Source organism: Oryctolagus cuniculus, chromosome 8 (genome assembly GCF_051225735.1).
Source record: "Oryctolagus cuniculus isolate XC-2025 breed Fujian yellow rabbit chromosome 8, ASM5122573v1, whole genome shotgun sequence".
Lineage (NCBI taxonomy): Eukaryota > Metazoa > Chordata > Mammalia > Lagomorpha > Leporidae > Oryctolagus > Oryctolagus cuniculus.
In genome coordinates, this window is record NC_142874.1 from 72,821,058 (window position 1) to 72,841,437 (window position 20,380).

Here is a 20,380-nt window from a genome sequence, read left to right on the forward strand (position 1 = left end):
TCTTAGTGTGAGTTCTGCATTTCAAAGGCTACCCACATAGGATGATCTCCCACATACCCCTCAAATACATTTCTTCCTTAGCTTTTCCTCTCTCCCTCCCTCCCCTTCTCCCTCTCTACCTTCTCGCTGGAATTCCGAAATGGTTACATGAGATTTAAGTAGCTTATCACATATATTTTACTTATTTTCTGAGAAGTATCTTGTTTCCTAAGCATTGCATAACTGCTGAAGTCTTTTTATTTTTTTGGAATGGGGTGAGGGGAAAAGTAGCCAAGTAGACAGCAGATCCTGTTGTTGAGATTTTGTTGTTGTTGTTGCTGATTCACTTTGCACAACTCCCTCAGGTAGAAAAATTTGCTTTTTTGATCTCCTAAACAGATTTTCTAATTCTGATCTAAAGGGTTTCAGGGGGTGTTAAGAGTATAAATAAGGAGTCGTTCCAAGGAAACCCAGTTTGTACCTCCTAAAAATGAAGCCAGCGGTGTATCTGCTTATGGGGCAGGAGGGAGGGAGGTGGAGTGTCAGAGAGACATGGATAGTATGTTTGGGAAACTGCTGCTAGGCCATTGTTGGGTCACTAGGATCACTGGGGCTGATCTGGGCTCCGAGGAGCTATAGGTGAGGGTGTCCTAGGGCCTGGAAACTTCCATAGAGCATGGACCTCATTGCCAGAACACAAGGGGTGCTTTCCGGGACATCCTTTTTAAGTGAAGCCACCTATGGGTAACTCAGTTTTTATGACCCACAGTGCCTGGGAAGCTGTGTAGTTACCTAAAACCTCAGTCTTACTGCTTGGGATCCATGACACAGTTGAAGTGCAGAGCATGATACAAAATATGTCTTTCATTTCTTTTGAGTTCATTTTGGGCCAAATTGAGTCAGTCTTACAAAGATGTTTAGAAATCTCTCTTTCTCTCATTTTCTACCCTTAACCTTGCCATCCTTGTAACTGCTTCCCTCCTGCAGGTGCCCCCAGTGGGTAAATCCAGGGAGGTTTCATCCTGGGATTGTGACAGAAGATTTTTATAGCCCTTTCTATGTATCTCTTTAGGCATTTTGACTCTTTAAGGAAACAAATTTACACAATTAATAAACCCTTCCATTGCTACTATTAATAACATCATAAATGCCTGGGATGTGTACCAGAACCTGGGAAGGATGTGGAGGAAACAGGCTGGGGAGAGGATGGTTATTGGGTACAGGGGCCCTGTTGGGAATGAGGAATGTCTGCTAACATTCTACAGCACAGTAGGATAACTATGGTCGGCAACAATTAAACATTTCAAAGAACTGGCAGAGTTGTTTTTTTTTTTTTTTTTTTTTTTTTTTTTTTTTTTGGCCTAGTAGAGATCCTGAATGTATCCAACACAAGGAAACAACAACAGTCTGAGAAAATAGGCCAGTTAACTTGATCATCGATCATCACACATTGCATACACATATTGATATGTCACACTGTACCCCATAAATATGTGCAATTACTGTGTGTCAGTTAAAATAGAAATGGACTTTGATAGAATATAGAACTTTTTCAAACTTGTATGTGTATGTGTATATATATGCACACACTTGTGTATACCTATGATACTTGTTATGATGCAAGTCTCCCTCAATATCAGAAATGAAAGGTAGGGAAGAACAAGGCAGGCAATGGGATGGGGAACCCTGTCTTGCCACATGCCATAGAGGTCCATGGGCCTGAACCCTGGGCAGCCTTGGGGCAGTATCCAGTTGTTTTGAGACCTGTGGGGGCAGAGATAGAGGGGCTGACACGTACAGGAAGTCTATGAGAGGTGCTGAGACCTGCTGTGTGAAGTGGCAGCATGTGTGGGCTCTGCTCTGTGGGCAGGGTATGGGCAGCATCCTCCGTTCTTCATCTTTGTATCATGAGGGCTCCTCTCTAGCTGCTTAGACAAGCTAAACTCTTGTCTTTAGTGGGTGTCCTTTCTGCCTTTTAACATGCTTGGGTTTTCTTTCTGTGGATGGTCATCAGTATGTGTATTAAGGAACAGACCCATTGTGCCTTATTTTCAAAGAGTCATTTATAAACTGTAAACTTGTGAGGAGTATAAATACGACCAGAGGCTAAAATGCTTCAGGACCTTCTAATAAATGTACTATGTTACTTTTCATGGCAGCAATATTATTTTAAATACAAATTCTATGGAGAGTGAATATGAGGATTTATTAGTTAATATCTATAAATCCATTTAAGCTGTTCAGATAAATGGATAATCTAAATAGTTACGGTTAGGAAGATGGAACAAACTTGAAGCTTAGAGACATAAAACCTACATCCTTTGGCTTTTTCCTCAATATTCTGCCAGCAAACACCAGCTCATCTGAAATTTTGACCTTCAAGATTTCAAAGGAAGAAACTGAGATGAATGTGAGCAGGAGGTACACGTCTCTTAAAATTTTTCTTTAACTTAACACCCAAAACACACACAAAAAATATGGCCATTTACTTGATGGCCATGCAAAGAAGTGTGTACTTTTCCTTAGGAGGTGGGATGCTGGGGTTGGGAGTGAAGGTTCTGCAGCCAGATTCCCTGTTTTGGTATTCCGGTTCTGCCACTTGCCAGCGGTGGGGGGTGGGTAGCGGGGGTGAGGTCTTCAGCGGGTCACTTAACCTCTCTGTGCTTTGTTTCCATCCTTTAGTGGCTTGGGAATCTGTATGGCAATGTGCCAAACAGCATGCATATTTTATACCAACCATGTTGTTGATTATGAGTGCATAACGTGCAAAGTGTGGAAGCAGGGCATTTTTTTTTAAATCAAAATTCTTATCTGCAAACCAGCCTCAACCACTCTGCCTGGTCTCCATATCATTCTCTAGGAAACCAGCAGCTGCTTCCAGAATGGAAAGGAGGTTGGAGCTTGCCCAGCTTGGGAAAGGGGCCTGAGTTGGGGATGCTGTGGAAGCAGGCAGCAGGGGCTAGGCCCAGGTCACTTTCTCCCACCAGGGAACTATTCTGGTCCTCACCATTGCCTGCAACTGGGATGCACTTGACCCCTGCAAACATTCCCTTCTATTCTGTCAGCTCCCAAGCCCCAGAGTCTTGCAGTCAAGGACTTTTCTGGCATAGTTCTTCCTGCTTTCCTCTCCACATTGTATCAGGGTGGGTACAAATGTATCTTACCCCCTAGGTTTCCATAACAGGAGGTGGCAATGGAATGCAGGTACTGGGATCTGTCCTGTTGCCACAATTACCTAAAATGGAGAGTTCTACCAGTAGGAGATTGTGATGCTCAGCATGGAGATGTGTGGACTTTGGACAGTCCAACAACGACGACGACGACGACGACGACGAAGAAGAAGAAGAAGAAAAGAATCACAAATCTCTGCTGAACTTGAAGACTTCAAATTTTCCTCAATAGCCTTTCCTGCAGCAGTGGAGCACTGGTCAGTGCTTAGCAATTAGCTCTCTGGTCCTGAGTTGTAACAGTTGTCCATTTGCTCTGGCAAACACTTGTCCCTGGCCAATTTCCAGCTCACACCAGTACATCACTGAAGCCAGTAGGGAAGAGCTGTGCAGCAACATGCCATTAGATAACATTGCCACTACCCAGGACAGCAGGCCTATATGAACTCAAGGGTGAAGATACAGAGAAATATAGGAAAACAATTGGGACATGATAGGTGTTGAGTATGTATTACCTTTGTTGTTCACATTATTTTATTGTACATTTGTAGAATTTAATTTTAAATAACAACTGTACTTTAACAACCACCTTGCAAAATTTGACAATCAGCTCTTTGAGTTAGGATGAGCCAATTCCAGCAAAACCACTGCCAGTGGATCAATATGTTAGAGAGAGACAGAAGTATTCCCTTTCTATAAAGATTTATTTATTTATTTGAAAGGCAGAGTTACAGAGACAGAGAAGGGGAAAGAGAGAGAAATAGAGAGAAAGTGAGAGCATGATTTTTCTACCTGCTGGTTCACTTCTCAAATGGCTCAATGGCCAAGGCTGTGCCAGCAGAAGCCAGGAGCCAGGAGTTTCTTCTGGGTCTCCCACGTGGGTGCAGTGGCTCATCTTCCTCTGGTCTCCCAGGCACATTAGCAGGGAGCTAAATGGGAAATGGAGCAGCTGGGACTTGAATTGGTGCCCATATGGGATGCTGGCACAGCAGGTGGAGGCTTAACTTTCTATACCACAGTGCCAGCCCTTGAGAAGTATTCCTTATACAGTGAAGATGTGTGGTGGCTGTAATATTAGGGACCCTTAGTGATAGAATAAAAAATATTATCTCACATTTATGTACAAAAACACATTCTTATTCTGACTCATGTTTGGTCCTTCCAACAAATCCAGGGGAAGGATAAATGAGGCATGTTACAGGTGAGGGGACACTCACCGAGAAAAAGTGACTATGGCAGGTGGAGCTGAGACTAGAACTGAGTCCTCGCACCTTGCAGCTCCCCACTTTTCTCATGCCCTCCTGTCTCTTTGGGCTCCCTGCCTCACGGGCACTACCACTTAGAGCAGGCAGCCCATTACATTATCTGGGATGTGTTTTTCAGGCATCATCCCCAAATTCAGCCCAGGACGCTCTCATGTATCTTCACACACAGAGTGACATCTAGCCAGAGGCTCACAACCCGGACAACAACAACCTCTCTCTGGCTCTACCTCTCTCTATAACTGTGTCTTTCAAATAAATAAAGTAAATCTTAACAAAAAGAGAGGGAGAGAGATGGTATGTGACTTCTGAAGTTAGTTGGAAAGGGCACTGCCGTATCTGCCAGGTGCTCTTGAAACTCTTCCTAAGGGAAGCCAGCTGCTGTGTTGTGAGCACCCAAGTGGCCCTGTGGAAAGCTCCCACCAAAAAGAACCGAGGCCTCCTACTGACAACCAGCACTACTAACCAGTGTGAGTATTCCTTCTTAGAGGCGGACCCTCCAGGAGCTGGCGTTCACCCCAGCGGTTAGGTGCTGAGCGTGATGTCTGCCTGCCATGCTGGAATGCCTGGGTCAGAGTCCCTGGATCCACTCTGAATTCCAGCTTCCTGCTAATGTGCACCTCTGGGAGGCAGAAAGTGATGTCTCAAGTACTCGGATTCCTGCCACCCACATGGGAGACTTGGTTTGTGTTCTTAGCTCCTGGCTTCAGCCTGGAATTTGGGGAGGGAACTGCCAGATGAGAAGTCACTCCGTTGCCAACTTTCAGGGAAGAGAAAAAAAAAAAAAAAAAAAACAGAGAAAGTAGAAACAAGCGGCTTCTTCAGTACCAGACAAACCTGCAGAGACTGTGTCCCGGCTGACATCTGACCTACCCTCTTGAGAAATATCACGCAACAAGAACCCAGCGAAGTGCCCCCAAATTCTCGACTCACATACACTTCAAGAAATAATGTTCATGCTGGGTTCAGCCACTGAGTTTTGGGAAAATTTGTTCCACAGCAATCCATAACTGCATGTCTTTCCAAGCTGCGCCATATGGGCTATGGGTGATGTCAATACAATAAAGAATGTTAGGGGCTTCAAGGAACAGGTTGAGTGGATTTTGTTTTCTTTTCATCAAGGAAATTGAATTTCAAGCCAGCGTTGGAAAACTTTGTACAATATAACTTTTGAAATGCCTTTTCGTCTTAATGCTTTTCTTACTGACCTGTGGCCCCAGCGCCTCTGCAGCTTGAACTGGAGTACAGGCACCAATCAGTCACCGCAGGCACAGCCCTTCAGGCCCCGTAGTCAGGGTCATCTTTAATTCTTTCGGATCTCTAGGTCACTGTGTCACCTGCTCTTTCAGAAAGCCGGGGCAAGGGAGAAATAACAAAAGAAACTAATCAGGAAGGGAGGGAGTTAGGGACCTTACTGGAGGTTGGGAGTAGAAACCTGAAGATCATTTGAAGCCCCCTGGGAGCCTGTCCGGATACCTTTCTCCGATGTCCCCGCCCGCTGAAGTTCCCTGCTAGAAAAACCCTCTCGCGCCCGCCCAGTGCAGGAGAGGATCTCGGTGAAGCGGCGGCTCTCGTGTCTGCTCCGGGAGTTGGAGCCAGCACCGCACCAGCTCTTAGGCGTGCTTCCTCCGAGCCGGGGAGGCAAAGCGCTGACCCGGAGTCGACGCCCAAAGCGCGACGCCCTCACGCGGGGCCGTGGGGGAGAGGGAAGGGGGCGGGCGGGCGGCGCCCTTGGCCGGCGCCTCCAGCATGGAGTGGGAGCTCAACTTGCTGCTCTACCTGGCGCTCTTCTTCTTCCTGCTCTTCCTACTTTTTCTCCTTCTCTTCGTGGTCATCAAGCAGCTGAAGAATTCCGTGGCCAGCACCGCCGGGGCGCTCCAGCCCGGGCGCCTCTCGCTACACCGCGAGCCTTGGGGCTTCTCTCACGAGCAAGCGGTGTGACCCGCCGCTCGAGCACCAGTCCCGGCCTTGATTCTCCCTCCGTGCGGCCGTCCAGGTGCAGGGCTTGGCGGCGCTGGCAGGTGGGTTCGGATGAGAGGCACCCGCGGAGGGACCAGGGTCTGCACGCCTACCAGAGGCTCGGGGCTTGTGCACGCTCGGTGAGGGCGGGGGAGAGGGAAGGGGTGGTCAGGGACCGCATGGACACCGGCTCTGGGCTGGCTGTGTGCCCCACAGTTGACCCCGAGTTTCTCTGGGGGCGGGGAGGGACATGGATGCAGAAAAGAGAGCTCAGCCCTTGGAACTAGAGTGGCTTTGGGCTTCCACGCCCCAAAGCTCTCCTTCGCGTCCAGCTGCATGTTAGCTTGCATATTTTGGGTGGAAAACCGATGTATTCGGATAATGCAATCCAGCCACCTCCAAAAACATTGATGTCAGCCTAAATATATAAGTGATTGGACAGAGTGTGGGCTTCGGGATGCATAGCAGAAGAAACAGGGCACACTTGAAGTATTAAAAAGTTCGCAGAGAGTGACATTAAAATCTACAGTTTTTTCATGTTGTACATTTCCATGAACTTTTTGAAGACCCTTTTAATGCAAGGATTTTAAGGTTTTTTTTTTTTTTTTTTTTTTTTTTTTTTTTGTACCCAAATAAACATCTTTTAATTCCATTTCCACGAACTTTTTGAAGTACCTTCAGCTTGCTTTAGATGTCTTTGGGCTTTGGGAGATGTAAACAGAGTCCAACTAGCTGTGCTGGGGGAGACCAGTGGCCCATTTTGGGGGGAAATCTCTTCTTCCCTTTGATCCAGTTGTGGTCACCATCCCTGATCGTGCCTGTGGGGGTACTGTGGTGGGTGGGTTTAACATCTTTAGAGTGAGTCATTTGGAAAATGCTTATAGACTGGCTAGCTGTGACCTTCTGGGTGATGACATGAAGGGCTGGAGGAAAGGAGTGTTGATGCAAAGTGTAGGAAAAAGGGGGAGGTGTTTTCAGATTGAATGATTAGAGCTTCTGCAGGAAGATTGATGGGCATGAGTACACTCACCCGTGGGCTCTCAGCATCCTCCCAGCAGTGTTCCTTTGGGAGATAACAAGTGCATCCTCTAGATGCTTTCTCCTAGGCTTCTGCTGTCTGGAGCCCAGCTGCTACGCTTGGCTGCTGCGCCTAGGACCCTGGCTGCAGTCACAGCCCGCGGATGCTGCAAGAAGGCCACGACAGTGGGAGATGCGAGCTTCTGACCAAGGGTAAATTGAGGTCACTCCTAGTTTCATGTTGCTCTCATTATGGCTAAATTTCTGAAAGTGAAGGGTCAGGGTGGGGGCAACCAGTACAATGAAGCAGAGGCTCTCTCCCACTTAGAACCAGCGTCCTTCTACTGGAACCAAAAAGCCAAACTGATTCCTAACTTATTTCAAGAATCAGTGTCCAGGCAGAAGACTCTGGAAATGAAGGTGAGATATAAACAGTGTTTGCACTTTTAGTCATAATTCTGCTCTTTTGAAAGATAGTCCAGGGGTTCTTGAAATGCAATCAATAGTGATACCCAAATCATTGTCTTCAATAAGAGTTTAGTCTTGTTAGGGTGGAATTAGTTGCCTGTGCCATAACTGTGGTATAGGAAATACTAATTTTAGACACAACAAAAATCACGGCGGCTAAAAAGGAAAATATATCATTTTGCCTAGTTGATAATGTAAAAAGTTAAGTGGAAGACAATTGTTTTGATAATTCAAAGGAAGGAAAAATTATTCTCAGGTGAATAATTATGGAGAAAGTGTTTGGCTTGTGGTAGATAATTTCCCACATTTTCTATTTCATTTTATCAAAACAGACCTATTTTTACTGGAGTAAGTAGTTTAATTATTTTATCATGAACAAATTCTCACCTCTTTCTCACTTCTTATAAGAGCTATAGTAAGATTGGATTTGAATTCCCAGAATCCACTGCCTTGGTTTTTATGGCTGTGAACAATAGTCCTCTAATTGGTTGGTATCTTTGCAGTGGCATTCTGCTGTAGGATTGTATGGCTAATAAGGACATTGAAAAGGAATGTGGGAGTAATTAAGTATTATAGCTATTTATAAGGATGAGAAATAGCCATTTCAGCTGTTTCATATTTTGTGAACAATCAGAATGTGCATTATTTTAACCACCTACTTGGCTTCTTGATTTGCAATTTTTTAACCTTCCTAGCAGTGCCCCTGGGGTACATCCAGAAGTTTAGTCCTTTGTAGATAAGAACTATAGACAACTCATGGTGAGCAGTTTATTGCCATCTCAGTACTATGCTGGTCTTTCTGGTTCTACAGACTCAGGATCCTAAGAAAGGAGTTCCTACCTGCCCTTTCTATCTTGTGTCCAGGGACATTTTGTAACCTCTTTGTAAACTAACTCATTAATTGCTAGGTTCCCATTTATCTAGAGAAAAATAAGAGAATATTTATTCTTATTACTCAGTCTCTGCTTGGAACTTGGCTCTACACTCTGGGAACCAAGACTCCTCACATTTGTTCTCAGAACAATCTGCTGGTGGTCTCCCACCTTGCCTTTGCATGTCAGAGACTCTGCTTTTGACACCTGTACATGAGCTTTCTTTTTCTGTTCATTTATGTAGTCATCATTTTTTTTCAAGACCCAGCATAGATTGACCTTCCAAATCAGAACTTCTTTTGAATTCACATTTTTGGCTACCCATATAAATTCTTGGCTTAGATCTAATCCACCCACAATGCTCTAATTTCCAGGCTTCTACATATTGGTCACTCCATCCACTGATCATAGACAACCACTACATCAAGTCTGTTTTTACAGATGAGATAAATAAGTTGAATTAGACGTTAAAGCATTGGAAAAGTCAGGAACATTTAAAATAACTGCTTTTTGTATAAGTTTAAGTTAATTATAGAAGATTCCCGTGTTTTATTTTTAATAAAGCACTTTCAGTGATTCTTCAGTAATGTTTGAAGCCAAATTGAATTTCTTTGCTATAAGGAAATGAGCCATAATTCTCTAATGTAATGTGAATATTTTATTCCAAATGTTCCTATTTTATTATTGTTTCTAAATTTCAGCTGTTATAAGTGACTTCAAATATTATTAGAACAATCTTGACTGACTGATTGCCTAACTTATCAGTGCAACACAGTTCTAGTTGGCATGATAATCATCTTCAGTTGGATGAGAATGGTGTCACATGCACACCTGCAAAGTTTAAAGTGTCTAATAAAGTGGATTCCTGTGTCTGAACTTCGATTTTAGGGCACAGCTGTAGAGGCAGGACTGATGCCATCTGGTGTGATTCTACAGAAAAGAGATAAAATTTACCCACAATGTGCCATGCACTGGCTTTTCTGGGAATGACAGGGTGCCAGGATGTTTTTGGTTCACTTGCAGGGGTGGAGACTTGGATCTAGGTGAGTAAAATATACATAATACCCCATTTTTAGTTTGACATTCCATGTTTCCAATTTTGCCTATAGTCTCAAAGTACAATAGAGTTAAATTTTAAATGGCCCAAATTTTAGACCTGGTTATTGGTTAAACCATCGAAGATAGTGGGAAAAGGTTTCTTTTTTCCCCTAAATCACACTTACCAATCTAGAGCCTTTTAGAATAATAATAACGAAGTACAAGAAAAGTATCTTCAGACTCCTGTACTTTCTTTTTAAGTTTTATAGCCACTGTGAAATATTTATGCTTATTTAAGCTAAATCCACAATTAAAACTCTAGTATCATTAAGATATCACTGTCAGGTGCCTGCTCCATAAAAGGGAAAGTTAAGAATAGAGTTATAGCACTTTGATGTAGATACTTTTGTTTGAATCAAAAAATAAATTTATTAATTCTCCATTTCCTATTTTGGCTACACAAATTAGAGTTATAGATTAAATAATGTTTGAATTAATTATCTAAGTTGTGAGCATCTTACAATACAGGGAGTGAGTTGGGTAATTAGGAAAGGCAAACCTGTGTTTAGAACAGTAATCAGGACATAATAAGCACTCAGAAAAAACTTCCTGATGAATTAAGCTAAAAAAAGCCTCTATTTTCCCTAATAGCAGCTACTTTATATAATGAGCCCAATCATTTATGCCATTTCTGGTCTGTATAAAGGGATTCTGAAAGCATGGGTGGATTCAAGTTAAAAATCTTTATACTCAATCTTTGTTTTACCTCTATGGCTGTATGAATTCAGTTGAATTTATTGAATAGGTACAGGTTCTTCAGACAAGATCTTTTTTTTTTTCCTTTCAGATGGAAATCTCAGTTTCCAGTTGGGAATCAAAATGGATTGCTATCTTGATAACAGAGTAGGAAGTTACTGGACTGAACAGCGGCTTAAGCAAATTAGAGGTTTTGTTCTTTTCTCATCAAACAGGGAGGTGGACATAACAACTGCTGGGGTTGGCCTAGCTGTTCACAGATGTCAGACTCTGAGTGTCTGGAAGCTCCCCTTGGCTTTTTCCTCTAGATTCCAGGGTGGTCCTTGAAGCTCCCTACCAGAAGGAAGAAGCCCAAAGGGAAAACAAGACATGCCAGTGTGATTATGCTTCCTTTCCAAGAGTGTTCTCAGCAGCCCAACAGCCTTTGCTTAGATCTCATTGGCCAGAATACTGTCATTGACTACTGCCATCTGCAAGATTGTCTGCGAAATGTGGTTTATGTAGCAGGACATACAACTGCCTTTGACCAAAATCCAAGTGCTCATGATAAGGAGGAAGATGGTGGTGGATTTTGGGTGGATGAACAGCAGTTTGCGTCCTGGTTAGAAAATACAGTGATAGTATCATGAAACAGATCGGCTTTGTAGCTCTTTCTCCACTGGCAAAACTCCAATCAGTGCTGCTCAGTGAAACACGTACCAGATTTTCTCGTGAAACACTTGACAGATCTGACATCTCTCTCTATCAGTCTATGCACCCTACAACAAGATTTCCTACAGGAGGCCCTGGGAACCTGCATACCTTCTTGTTGGACATCATCTCTTTATGGAGGTTTGGTGTAGGGTAAACGTTGTTCCACTTTGTTGCTTCATTTGTCTTCTCCTTAACCTTCTTGACAATTCAATTTTGGTGGAATCTAGGTTTGGATATTTGATTCTTGTAAAAGACCAGCCCTTTCCTATAGAGGAAGGTAATCTATGCAAAGAAAGGCTATGTTACTGCCTTCTGTGACTCCACCACCAACCCAGGAATATCCTGGGAGGAGAATTGCCTCTCAAAGCTGCTTCCACAAGCAGCCTACATCCTGGCTAAGCAAAGGCAGAAGAAACACTTCCCACATCTAGAGCTATCCAAAAGAAATTTCTGTGATGGTAGAAATTTTCTTTATCTGCAGTATGCAATACAGTAGCTACTAGTCACATGTGACTAGTGAACCCTTGAAATGTAGCTAGTGTGGAAGTGAAACTTGAGTTTTATTTAATTTTAACTCATTTGAGTTTAAGTAGCCACATGAGGCAAGTGGCTATTGTATCAGAAAGTACAGTACTACAGTATGCGTCCTTCTCCTTCTTGGGTTTTAGAACCATTAGGAGAGATATGGACAAGTCACGTGCTTAATTTCCTATGGTCTTTGCTAGTCTACCTTATTATTGAACTTACCTCTTAGACAAACGGGAACATTGATATCCAAGGTGTTAGCTTGATATCTATCCATATATACATAACACTTTGCACATATTGCTGTAATAAATGGAATAGTCTCCTGGGTATAAGTTTTGTGATTGATTTTAGTGATACACGTGCTCCTGTATGTCATAAAGGGTAATATCTGGATAAACTCACAGTAAGTTGAAAATATCATTAGTTACAAATACATTTTCTGCACTTACCTACTATACATCATAGCACAGCAACACAGTACAACCGGAGTACATGATACAACCGGGGTTGTATACCTTATTGATGGTGTGGTTGACTGTGCACAGGGCTACCTGGTGTCATGAGAAAGCATCATATCAACACATTGCCAGCCAGGGGTAAGATCAAAATTTGAAATTCAAAGTATGGTTTTTACTGAATGTGAAGCACTTTTGCACCCTCGTGAAATGAAAAAAATCATACATTGAATCATAAGTTGAAAGCTGCCTGTAGTTGATAATGGAAAAGTGGAGTGCTGGTTCATGTCACCTTCCTATGTCCATTATGTGTTCCCATTCAGAGTGATTTGGCATGGATGCTTTCATTCTGTTGTGTGATTGGTTCATCCTGTATTATTGTATTTTTGTAAGACTGTGGCTGCTAAATAATAACTGTGAGTATGTTTTTCAAAATATTTAGTGATTTATATTTTTGAAAGGCTATGAAATAAAAAGCAGTTATATGTAACTCAGGTGTGTGTGTGTGTGCTTTGGTGAACTATTATTACTCAAACTTTGGTAAGAGTTAGTGAAGATAAGATTAATGTATAGGAGGAAATATTTATTTTTATATCATACTTCATTTTTAATGGGAAAATCTATGTGCCAATTAGCAGTATCTTTTAAAGTCTATTAAATGATTCTTCCATTAGATTCAGAATTGGGGTAAAGTGTGAGGGTGTTAGTGGTATTGGATTAGCTCTCCTCTCAGGTAACTGGGTTTTCCACTCTGAGCGTCATGTGAGCTTTGTTTCTATACAAATTCTCTTTTTTTCTTTTAAAGTTTTATTTTATTTACATGAGAGACAGTGACAAAGAGGGAGACAGAGAGAGAAAAGATCTTGCATTCACTGATTCAATCCCCAAATGGCTACAATGGCAAGGACCGGGTCAGGCTGAAGCCAGGAGCCTGGAACTCCATTTGGGTCTTGACCGTGGGTAGCAGGGGCCCAAGATTTGGGCCATCTCCTGATGCCTTCCCAGATGCATTAGCAGGGAACTGGGTTGGAAACCAAGCAGCTAGGACTTGAACTTGAGCTCTGATATGGAATGCTGGTGTGGCAGATTGTGACTTAACCCACTGTGCCATGACTTCAGTCCTGAATTCCCTGTTCTGAGTTATTTGTCTTTTATTATGGAGTTGTAGGAATTCTGGCTATCCCCTAGATACCATTTCTTTCTCAGATATATACTTTGCAAGTATTTTCTCCCAGTGTGTGGATAGTTCATTCATTTTCTTAACAATGTCTTTACCTTTGAAGCTTGATTTATCAACTTCTTTATTTCGTGTTCATGGTTTTCTGTATCCTCAGTAAGAGGTTTTTACTTCCCATAGGTCATCAAAAATATTCTGCTGTGCTTTCTTCTAAACTAGCAGCTTTATGGTTAACTTTTACTAGATCTGTTATACATCTTGAATTAAATTTTATGTACCACCTGGAATAAAGATAGAAGGTTTTATGTAATTTTTCCCCATTTGTTGAGAAGACTTTCCGTTGGATCACTTTGGCATTTCTGTCAAAGTCAAATGACTTTACAAGTGTGGATCAATTTCTAAGTTCTCTATTCTGTTCCAGAGGGATAGAGGGCGTCTTTATGCCATTCCCACACTGTCCTGGTGAGTGTAGTTTTATATCAAGTCTTATAAGATGCTATGAATCGAAACTTTTATAATAAACTATTTTTTTGACAGGCAGAATTAGAGAGAGAGAGAGAAACAGAGAGAAAGGTCTTTCTTCTGTTAGTTCACCCCCCCAAATGGCCGCTATGGCCAGCATGCTGCGCCAATCCAAAGCCAAGAGCCAGACGCTTCCTCCTGGTCTCCTATGCGGGTTCAGGGCCCAAGGACTTGGGCCGTCCTCCACTGCCTTCCTGGGCCACAGCAGAGAGCTGGACTGGAAGAAGGGCAACCGGGACTGGTACCTGGCACCCCAACCAGGACTAGAACCCAGCGTGCCGGCACCGCAGGTGGAGGATTAGCCAAGTGAGCCATGGCGCCAGCCCCATAGTAAACTCTTCAAAGACTGAGTCCACACTCACTGAGAATTTTGGTAATTTCAGCTGGAAATGATTAAATTCAACAAGAAAATCTCATTTCACAAGATATCTCTTTTATTAGTGCTCTGTCCATAGTCTGTGTCCAGATTTGGGATATAATAGCATTTGGTCAGGAGGGACTATTTCATGTTCCTCCATGACAAGGAGGAAATGTCCTTTTCTGTTACTAAAGTTGGAGGAAATCTCTACTTTTTAAAAGGGACATGTTACTAGAAAGCTGAAGTGATACAAAACAAAACAAAAACTGCATGAGGCCCACTAATCTCAGACTCTTTACCAGTGTGAGTCTAGCTACAGATTGGACTGCCTGGCTCCAAGACTGGACATTTTGACTATTCCCCTTCATCTCACTTGAGTGGATGGATACTGGATCACGTTTTTCAGAAGTGTATCTGAAAGTGGTTTGATTGTCACCAAATCATGTCTTGAGCCTCATTTTTACTTGCATGCAGCTTCCTAAACATACTGATTCTTATCCTTTACACATCTTAGCTTGGAACTCAAGTCTTGTCCCATAGTGGAAAAGTTAGGGGTCTCCTCCATCACCCACTCTTGTAACCTCATTTTGTCCTCAGAGTTAACTGCTGCAGCAGTTTGGTAGATATCTTCTGATGGGAGGTTCTGTGCATTTACCATGCCTAGTTGCATAGTCTCATTTATTTGAATTTGCAAGTACATATGCAAATTATTTTTTTCTTTTTAATATGGATGCCACTGAGCTATAATTGTTATACAGCTTTCTTCTCTAATACGTTGTTTTATTTTACAAAAGATGTCCACAGCAATATCTCCCATATTACATGCTCTTGCAGTGTGACCTTGACATTTTGACAATTAGAAGTGAGGTCTCCATCTTCTCCCCTTGCATCTGGACAGGCTCACAATAGAATGAGGCACCAGTGACAATGTATGACATATGAGGCTGCATCAGGAAAGGGAATGCGTTTCTTCACGGTTGGGTGGAATACTCATCATGGAAGACTGTTAAGATCCTGAGGCTGTTTTCATTCCTCTGAGGAAGTCTAGGCAGAGGAAAAGGCCTCATGGAGGTACTCAGCTAGGAGCCCCAGTGGAGGCCAGAGCTGGCAGAGCCCACCTCCAGCTGAGGAGTTGTCCTAGACCCAGGTCCAGACATAGTGAAGCCATGAAGCTAGTCTCACTTTGGCCTCTCTGAATCCAGGTTTTTGTTTTGTCACTAAATTTGAGATTGTTTGTTATAACAATAGTAACTGGAGTATATGTCCCTAAAAGTAATGATAAAAGAATCATTTTTATTAAACTATTGTAAAGTGCCCTCAGGCATTTATTTAACAAGTGTATATTCTTGATGGGCACTAAGTTTATTGTCTTTTTTTACGAGTTGTATTCATAGAAGTATTATTGCTGGTTTAGAAAGCTCAAGAACTGGTAGATGCCAACAATCTTTTTCCTAAATGACTATGTTAGTATTTATCCATCTGTCAGTATATAACCATCCTCTTCCCTGCACCTAAGTTTTGGAAATTATGAAGAAAGCTGCTGTAAACCTTCTCATGCAGGTTTTTGTACAGATAGAATTGTTTGACTCATTTGGGTAAAAAACAAGAGTATGATTGCTGAATCATATGGTAAGAGGATGTTTAGTTTTTTTTCAATGTATTCTTTCTCACACTTAAAGTGATTATTAATTTAAAAAAAAACTTTAATTTTATTTTTGAAACACAGACACACACAGACACACAGACAGACACACACACACACACCGAGAGAGAGAGAGAGAGAGAGAGAGATCTTCTGTCTATTGATTCACTCTCAAAATTCCCACAACAAAAAGGTTGGGCCAGGCCAAAACCAGGAGCACAGAACTCAATCTGCGTCTGCCATGTGGATGGCCAAGACCCAAGCAACTGACCCCTCATTTGCTACCTCCCAAGGTATATACTAGCAGGAAACTGGATTGGAAGCAGAGGAACTGGGACTTAGATGAAGCATTCTAATATAGGATCTGGCCTTTTCAAAATGGGATTTGGCCACTGCACCAAATATCCCCTGTATGTTTTGTTTTATAAGAAACTGCTAAGCTGTTTTCCAGAGTGGCTGGACAATCTGCATTCACATCAGTAATGAATGAGAGTTCCTATTGCCCTGCCTTTTCTCACCAGCATTTGGTGTTCTCAGTATTTCTAGTAGATGTGTGGTTGTACCTCATTGTTTTTATTCATAATTCTCTAAGGACGTACGATGTTGCATCCTTTCATATACCTATTTGCCATGTGTGTATCTTTGTTGGTGAGGTGTCTCTTTAGACCTTTTGCCCATTTTAAAATTGAGTTGTTTGCTTTCTTATTATGTTTTTTTTTTTTTTTTTTAATTTTTGACAGGCAGAGTAGACAGTGAGAGAGAGAGAGAGAGAAAGGTCTTCCTTTTGCCGTTGGTTCACTCTCCAATGGCCGCCGCGGCCGCCGCGCTGCGGCTGGCACATCGCGCTGATCCGAAGCCAGGAGCCAGTGCTTCTCCTGGTCTCTCATGTGGGTGCAGGGCCCAAGGACTTGGGCCATCCTCCACTGCACTCCCGGATCATAGCAGAGAGCTGGCCTGGAAGAGGGGCAACCGGGACAGAATCAGGCGCCCTGACCGGGACTAGAACCTGGTGTGCCAGTGCCGCAAGGCAGAGGATTAGCCTATTGGGCCACGGCGCCGGCCTCTTATTATGAGTTTTAAGAGTTCATTGTGTATTTTGGATATTAGTCCTTTATCATGGGTGTTTTGTAGATATTCTGAGTTTGTGAGTTGTCTTTTTACTTTCATAACAATGTAATTTTAAAGAAATTCAGTTATACCAATATTTTTCTTCTCGTGGATCTTGACTTTGGGGTTGTATCTAAATTATTACATAACCCAAGGTACATAAATTTTCTCATAAGGTATCTTTTAGGGGTTTTTACAGTTTTGAATTCCTCATTTAGGTCTGTTATTTATTTTGAATTAATTTTTGTGGAAAGTGAAATTTTATTTATAAGTTCATTGTTTTCTGCATGTAGATATTCAGTTTTTCCAATATCATTTGTTGCAAAGACTCCCTGAATTTTAATACTAAAATACAATATGTCATCAGAAGCTTGTGAAAGACAAATTACACTTCAGTTTAGTGATGTTAATTGGCTTTATTTTCAATTCTAGAATGGCATAACATTTCAATTCATAAAATAGAATAAGTTTCCAATGGGCCCAGTGGAAGAGATTTGTTTTGTAGACAGAGAAAGCATGGAAAGAACGGAGACAAAGACAAACATTGGATTGGTCATTTCAAAGTTACTTTCATTGTAATGTGGAATCAGAGAGATGGAACAATAGAAAAATAACTGGTTAACAGCAGCTTTCTTCTGGTTACCTTTCTGGAAAGGAGTAAGACAGACCAATTCAAACTGGTCTGTTTGGGAATCTGGCTGTTAGCTGGTTCATCCTGTGTTTTCAGAAGTTCATACAAGCACCTTAGTTTCAGTGTGGTGACATTAAAATTTGGCATGAGTGACTCATTGATAACTTTTAGTGTGATCTGTTGGTGGTTTAAACAAAGACCTCTTGTAATTTTTATTTAACAGGGTGAACTCTGTTGTCATCTGTTCATACTTCAGTGTCCTGCTTATTAAATAGTCTTGTCTGTTTTTAGTTTCTTTGCTCAATAAAAATGATCGGCATATTCTGAGCCTAATAAATTTTAAAGCCCTTACTGACTTAGGCTACTGGTCCTTTTTACTTCTCTATTATTTTTGATTGCAAACAAGAGAAATTCAAACTCAAACATGGCATAAGCAAACAAAAAGAATTTATTGACTTACTAACTGAATGGCCCAGGTATAGATTTAGGAGAGGTACACAGAGATAGAGATTCAAAAAATATCATCGAAACATCAAAAATCCATTTTTTAAATCTTTTAGCTAAATTTTTAGATATTTAACATTCAATCATAGTTGTTAATCATCCACTTTGTCCTAGCACTGTGTTAATTGCTGGGGAAACAGTGGAAATAAGACAGGTAAGGTTAGCTTTATTGCTCATTCATCCCAACAAAAGTCTTTGAGATTCACTATGATTGGGCTGGTTCAGTCACTTGTTTGCCCTTGAACCAGTCACTTGGCTGGCAGGATGCAATGTGTTGATTGGTTTAGGTCTGGGTCATGAGCTCCATCCCTAGGACAGGGGATTGGCTTCCCTCTGGACCATCTGGACTACCTGTCCAAGTGAAAATATGGGCTGTTGTTGAGAAAAGACAGGGTGGCTGCTGGGAGACAAATGAGATATGTTCTCATCAGTTAATTTCTTTGCATTGAATGATTCAGAAAATTCTCCAAGAAACCATTTCTTTAACAATAATTTACAAGGGTTGGGATGTGTTAAGATTACCTGACAAGCTCTTACAACATACACATACCCTCGGCCTTTATGCAACAAACTTAATGTTATCCAGAATGGCACATCTGAGACACTACTTTTCCTATATGCCCTGGCCAATAAACTGAACACTGAAGCTACCAGACAGGACCTCTGGGAAGACTAATTAAAAGGCAAATGTGCCCATACCACTTTAAGTTATCTATAAATTCAATGCAATTACTACCAAAATAGTGTCATTCCTCCCAGAAAAATGAAAACGCACTCCTAAAATTTGTATGGAACCACGAAGGACCTTGTCTAGCCAAAGCAAACTTGCACAAGAAGAACAACACTGGAGACAATGTAATACCTGACTCTAAAATATACTACAAATCTATAGCAACCAAAGCAGCTCGGTACTGGCATAAAGACAGATGGATGGAAACCAGAAATAATCCATGTTTTTACAGCCAACTGATTTTCAACAAAGACAGCAAGAATATATACGAAAGAGAAAGGACAGTTTCTTCAATAATTGCTGGTGGAGAAACTGGATATCCGTATAGAGAAGAATGAAACTAGACCCCTATCTCTCACTATATACAAACAATCAACTTGAAGTGAGCCAAAGAGTTAAATGTGAGAGCTAAAAATCGTTTTTTAAAGATTTATTTATTATTTGAAAGTCAGTTACACAGAGAGAGGATAGGCAGAGAGAGAGAGAGAGAGAGAGAGACAGACAGACAGAGGTTTTCCATCTGATGGTTCACTCCCCAGTTGGCTGCCAATGGCCAGAGCTGTGCTGATCCAAAGCCAGGAGCTAGGAGCTTCTTCCGGGTCCCCAGCATGGGTGCAGGGGCTCAAGAACTGGGGCCATCTTGTACTGCTTTCCCAGGCCATAGCAGAGAGCTGGGTCAAAAGTGGAGCAGCTGGGTCTTGAACTGGTGCCATATGAGATGCCAGTGCTTCAGGCCAGGACATTAACCTGCTGTGCCACAGTGCTGGCCCAAAGAGCTAAAAATCTTACAGATCATTTCATGACATTGGTCTGAGCAAAGATTTTTTTTTGGATATTATCCCAAAAGCTCAGCAACAAAGGCAAAAGTTGACAAATTGGATTATATCAAACTAAAAAGCTTCTATAAAGCAAATGAAACATCAATAGAGTAAAGAGACAGTCTACAGAATGGGAGAAAATATTTGCAAACTATTCATCTGGCAAGGAATTAATAGCTAGAATATATAAGGAGTTCAAACAAATCAACAACAAAAACAAGCCAATTAAAAATGGGAAATGATCTTGCATTAATCAGCTTTTTATTACTTTAACTAAAACTTGAGAGAAGCATCTGAGGAAGTTTTATTCTGGCTCATGGTATGGAGGTTCACAGTCCAAGATTAGGTGGCCCCATTTGGCATCTAATGGAGACTGGCAGTGGCAGACTGTATGTAAAGGAACAGTCCCATGGTGAGTCAGGAAGCAGAGAGACACAGGGAGTGCACTCTTCATCTACCTTCTGTATGGTCTCTCTTTATAGCCATCTGTGATTCAATCACAGGCTCTACCATAGCAGCTTGATCCAACCCACTAACTTCCCAAAGGCTCCGCCTTCAGAGACTATAATTGATTCAAGCCTCCTTCCTACTCCATCAACCATTAATCCATTAATCTTTTTAGAAAAGTTTTATTTATTTATTTGAAAGAGTTACACAGAGAGAGGAGAGGGAGAGAAAGAGAGAGAAAGAAAGGTCT

At 41.8% G+C, this 20,380-nt stretch overlaps 1 protein-coding gene across 1 annotated transcript; it reads left to right on the plus strand.

Moving 5' to 3' along the window:
- The first annotated feature begins 5,212 nt into the window (after positions 1–5,212).
- On the plus strand, positions 5,213–12,684 carry SMIM43 (small integral membrane protein 43). The gene is made up of 3 exons (XM_051819821.3): positions 5,213–6,429; positions 7,474–7,597; positions 10,610–12,684. The coding sequence occupies exon 1, from the start codon at positions 6,158–6,160 to the stop codon at positions 6,347–6,349; it is 192 nt and encodes a 63-aa protein (XP_051675781.1). The 5' UTR covers positions 5,213–6,157; the 3' UTR covers positions 6,350–6,429; positions 7,474–7,597; positions 10,610–12,684.
- The last annotated feature ends 7,696 nt before the right edge of the window (positions 12,685–20,380 follow it).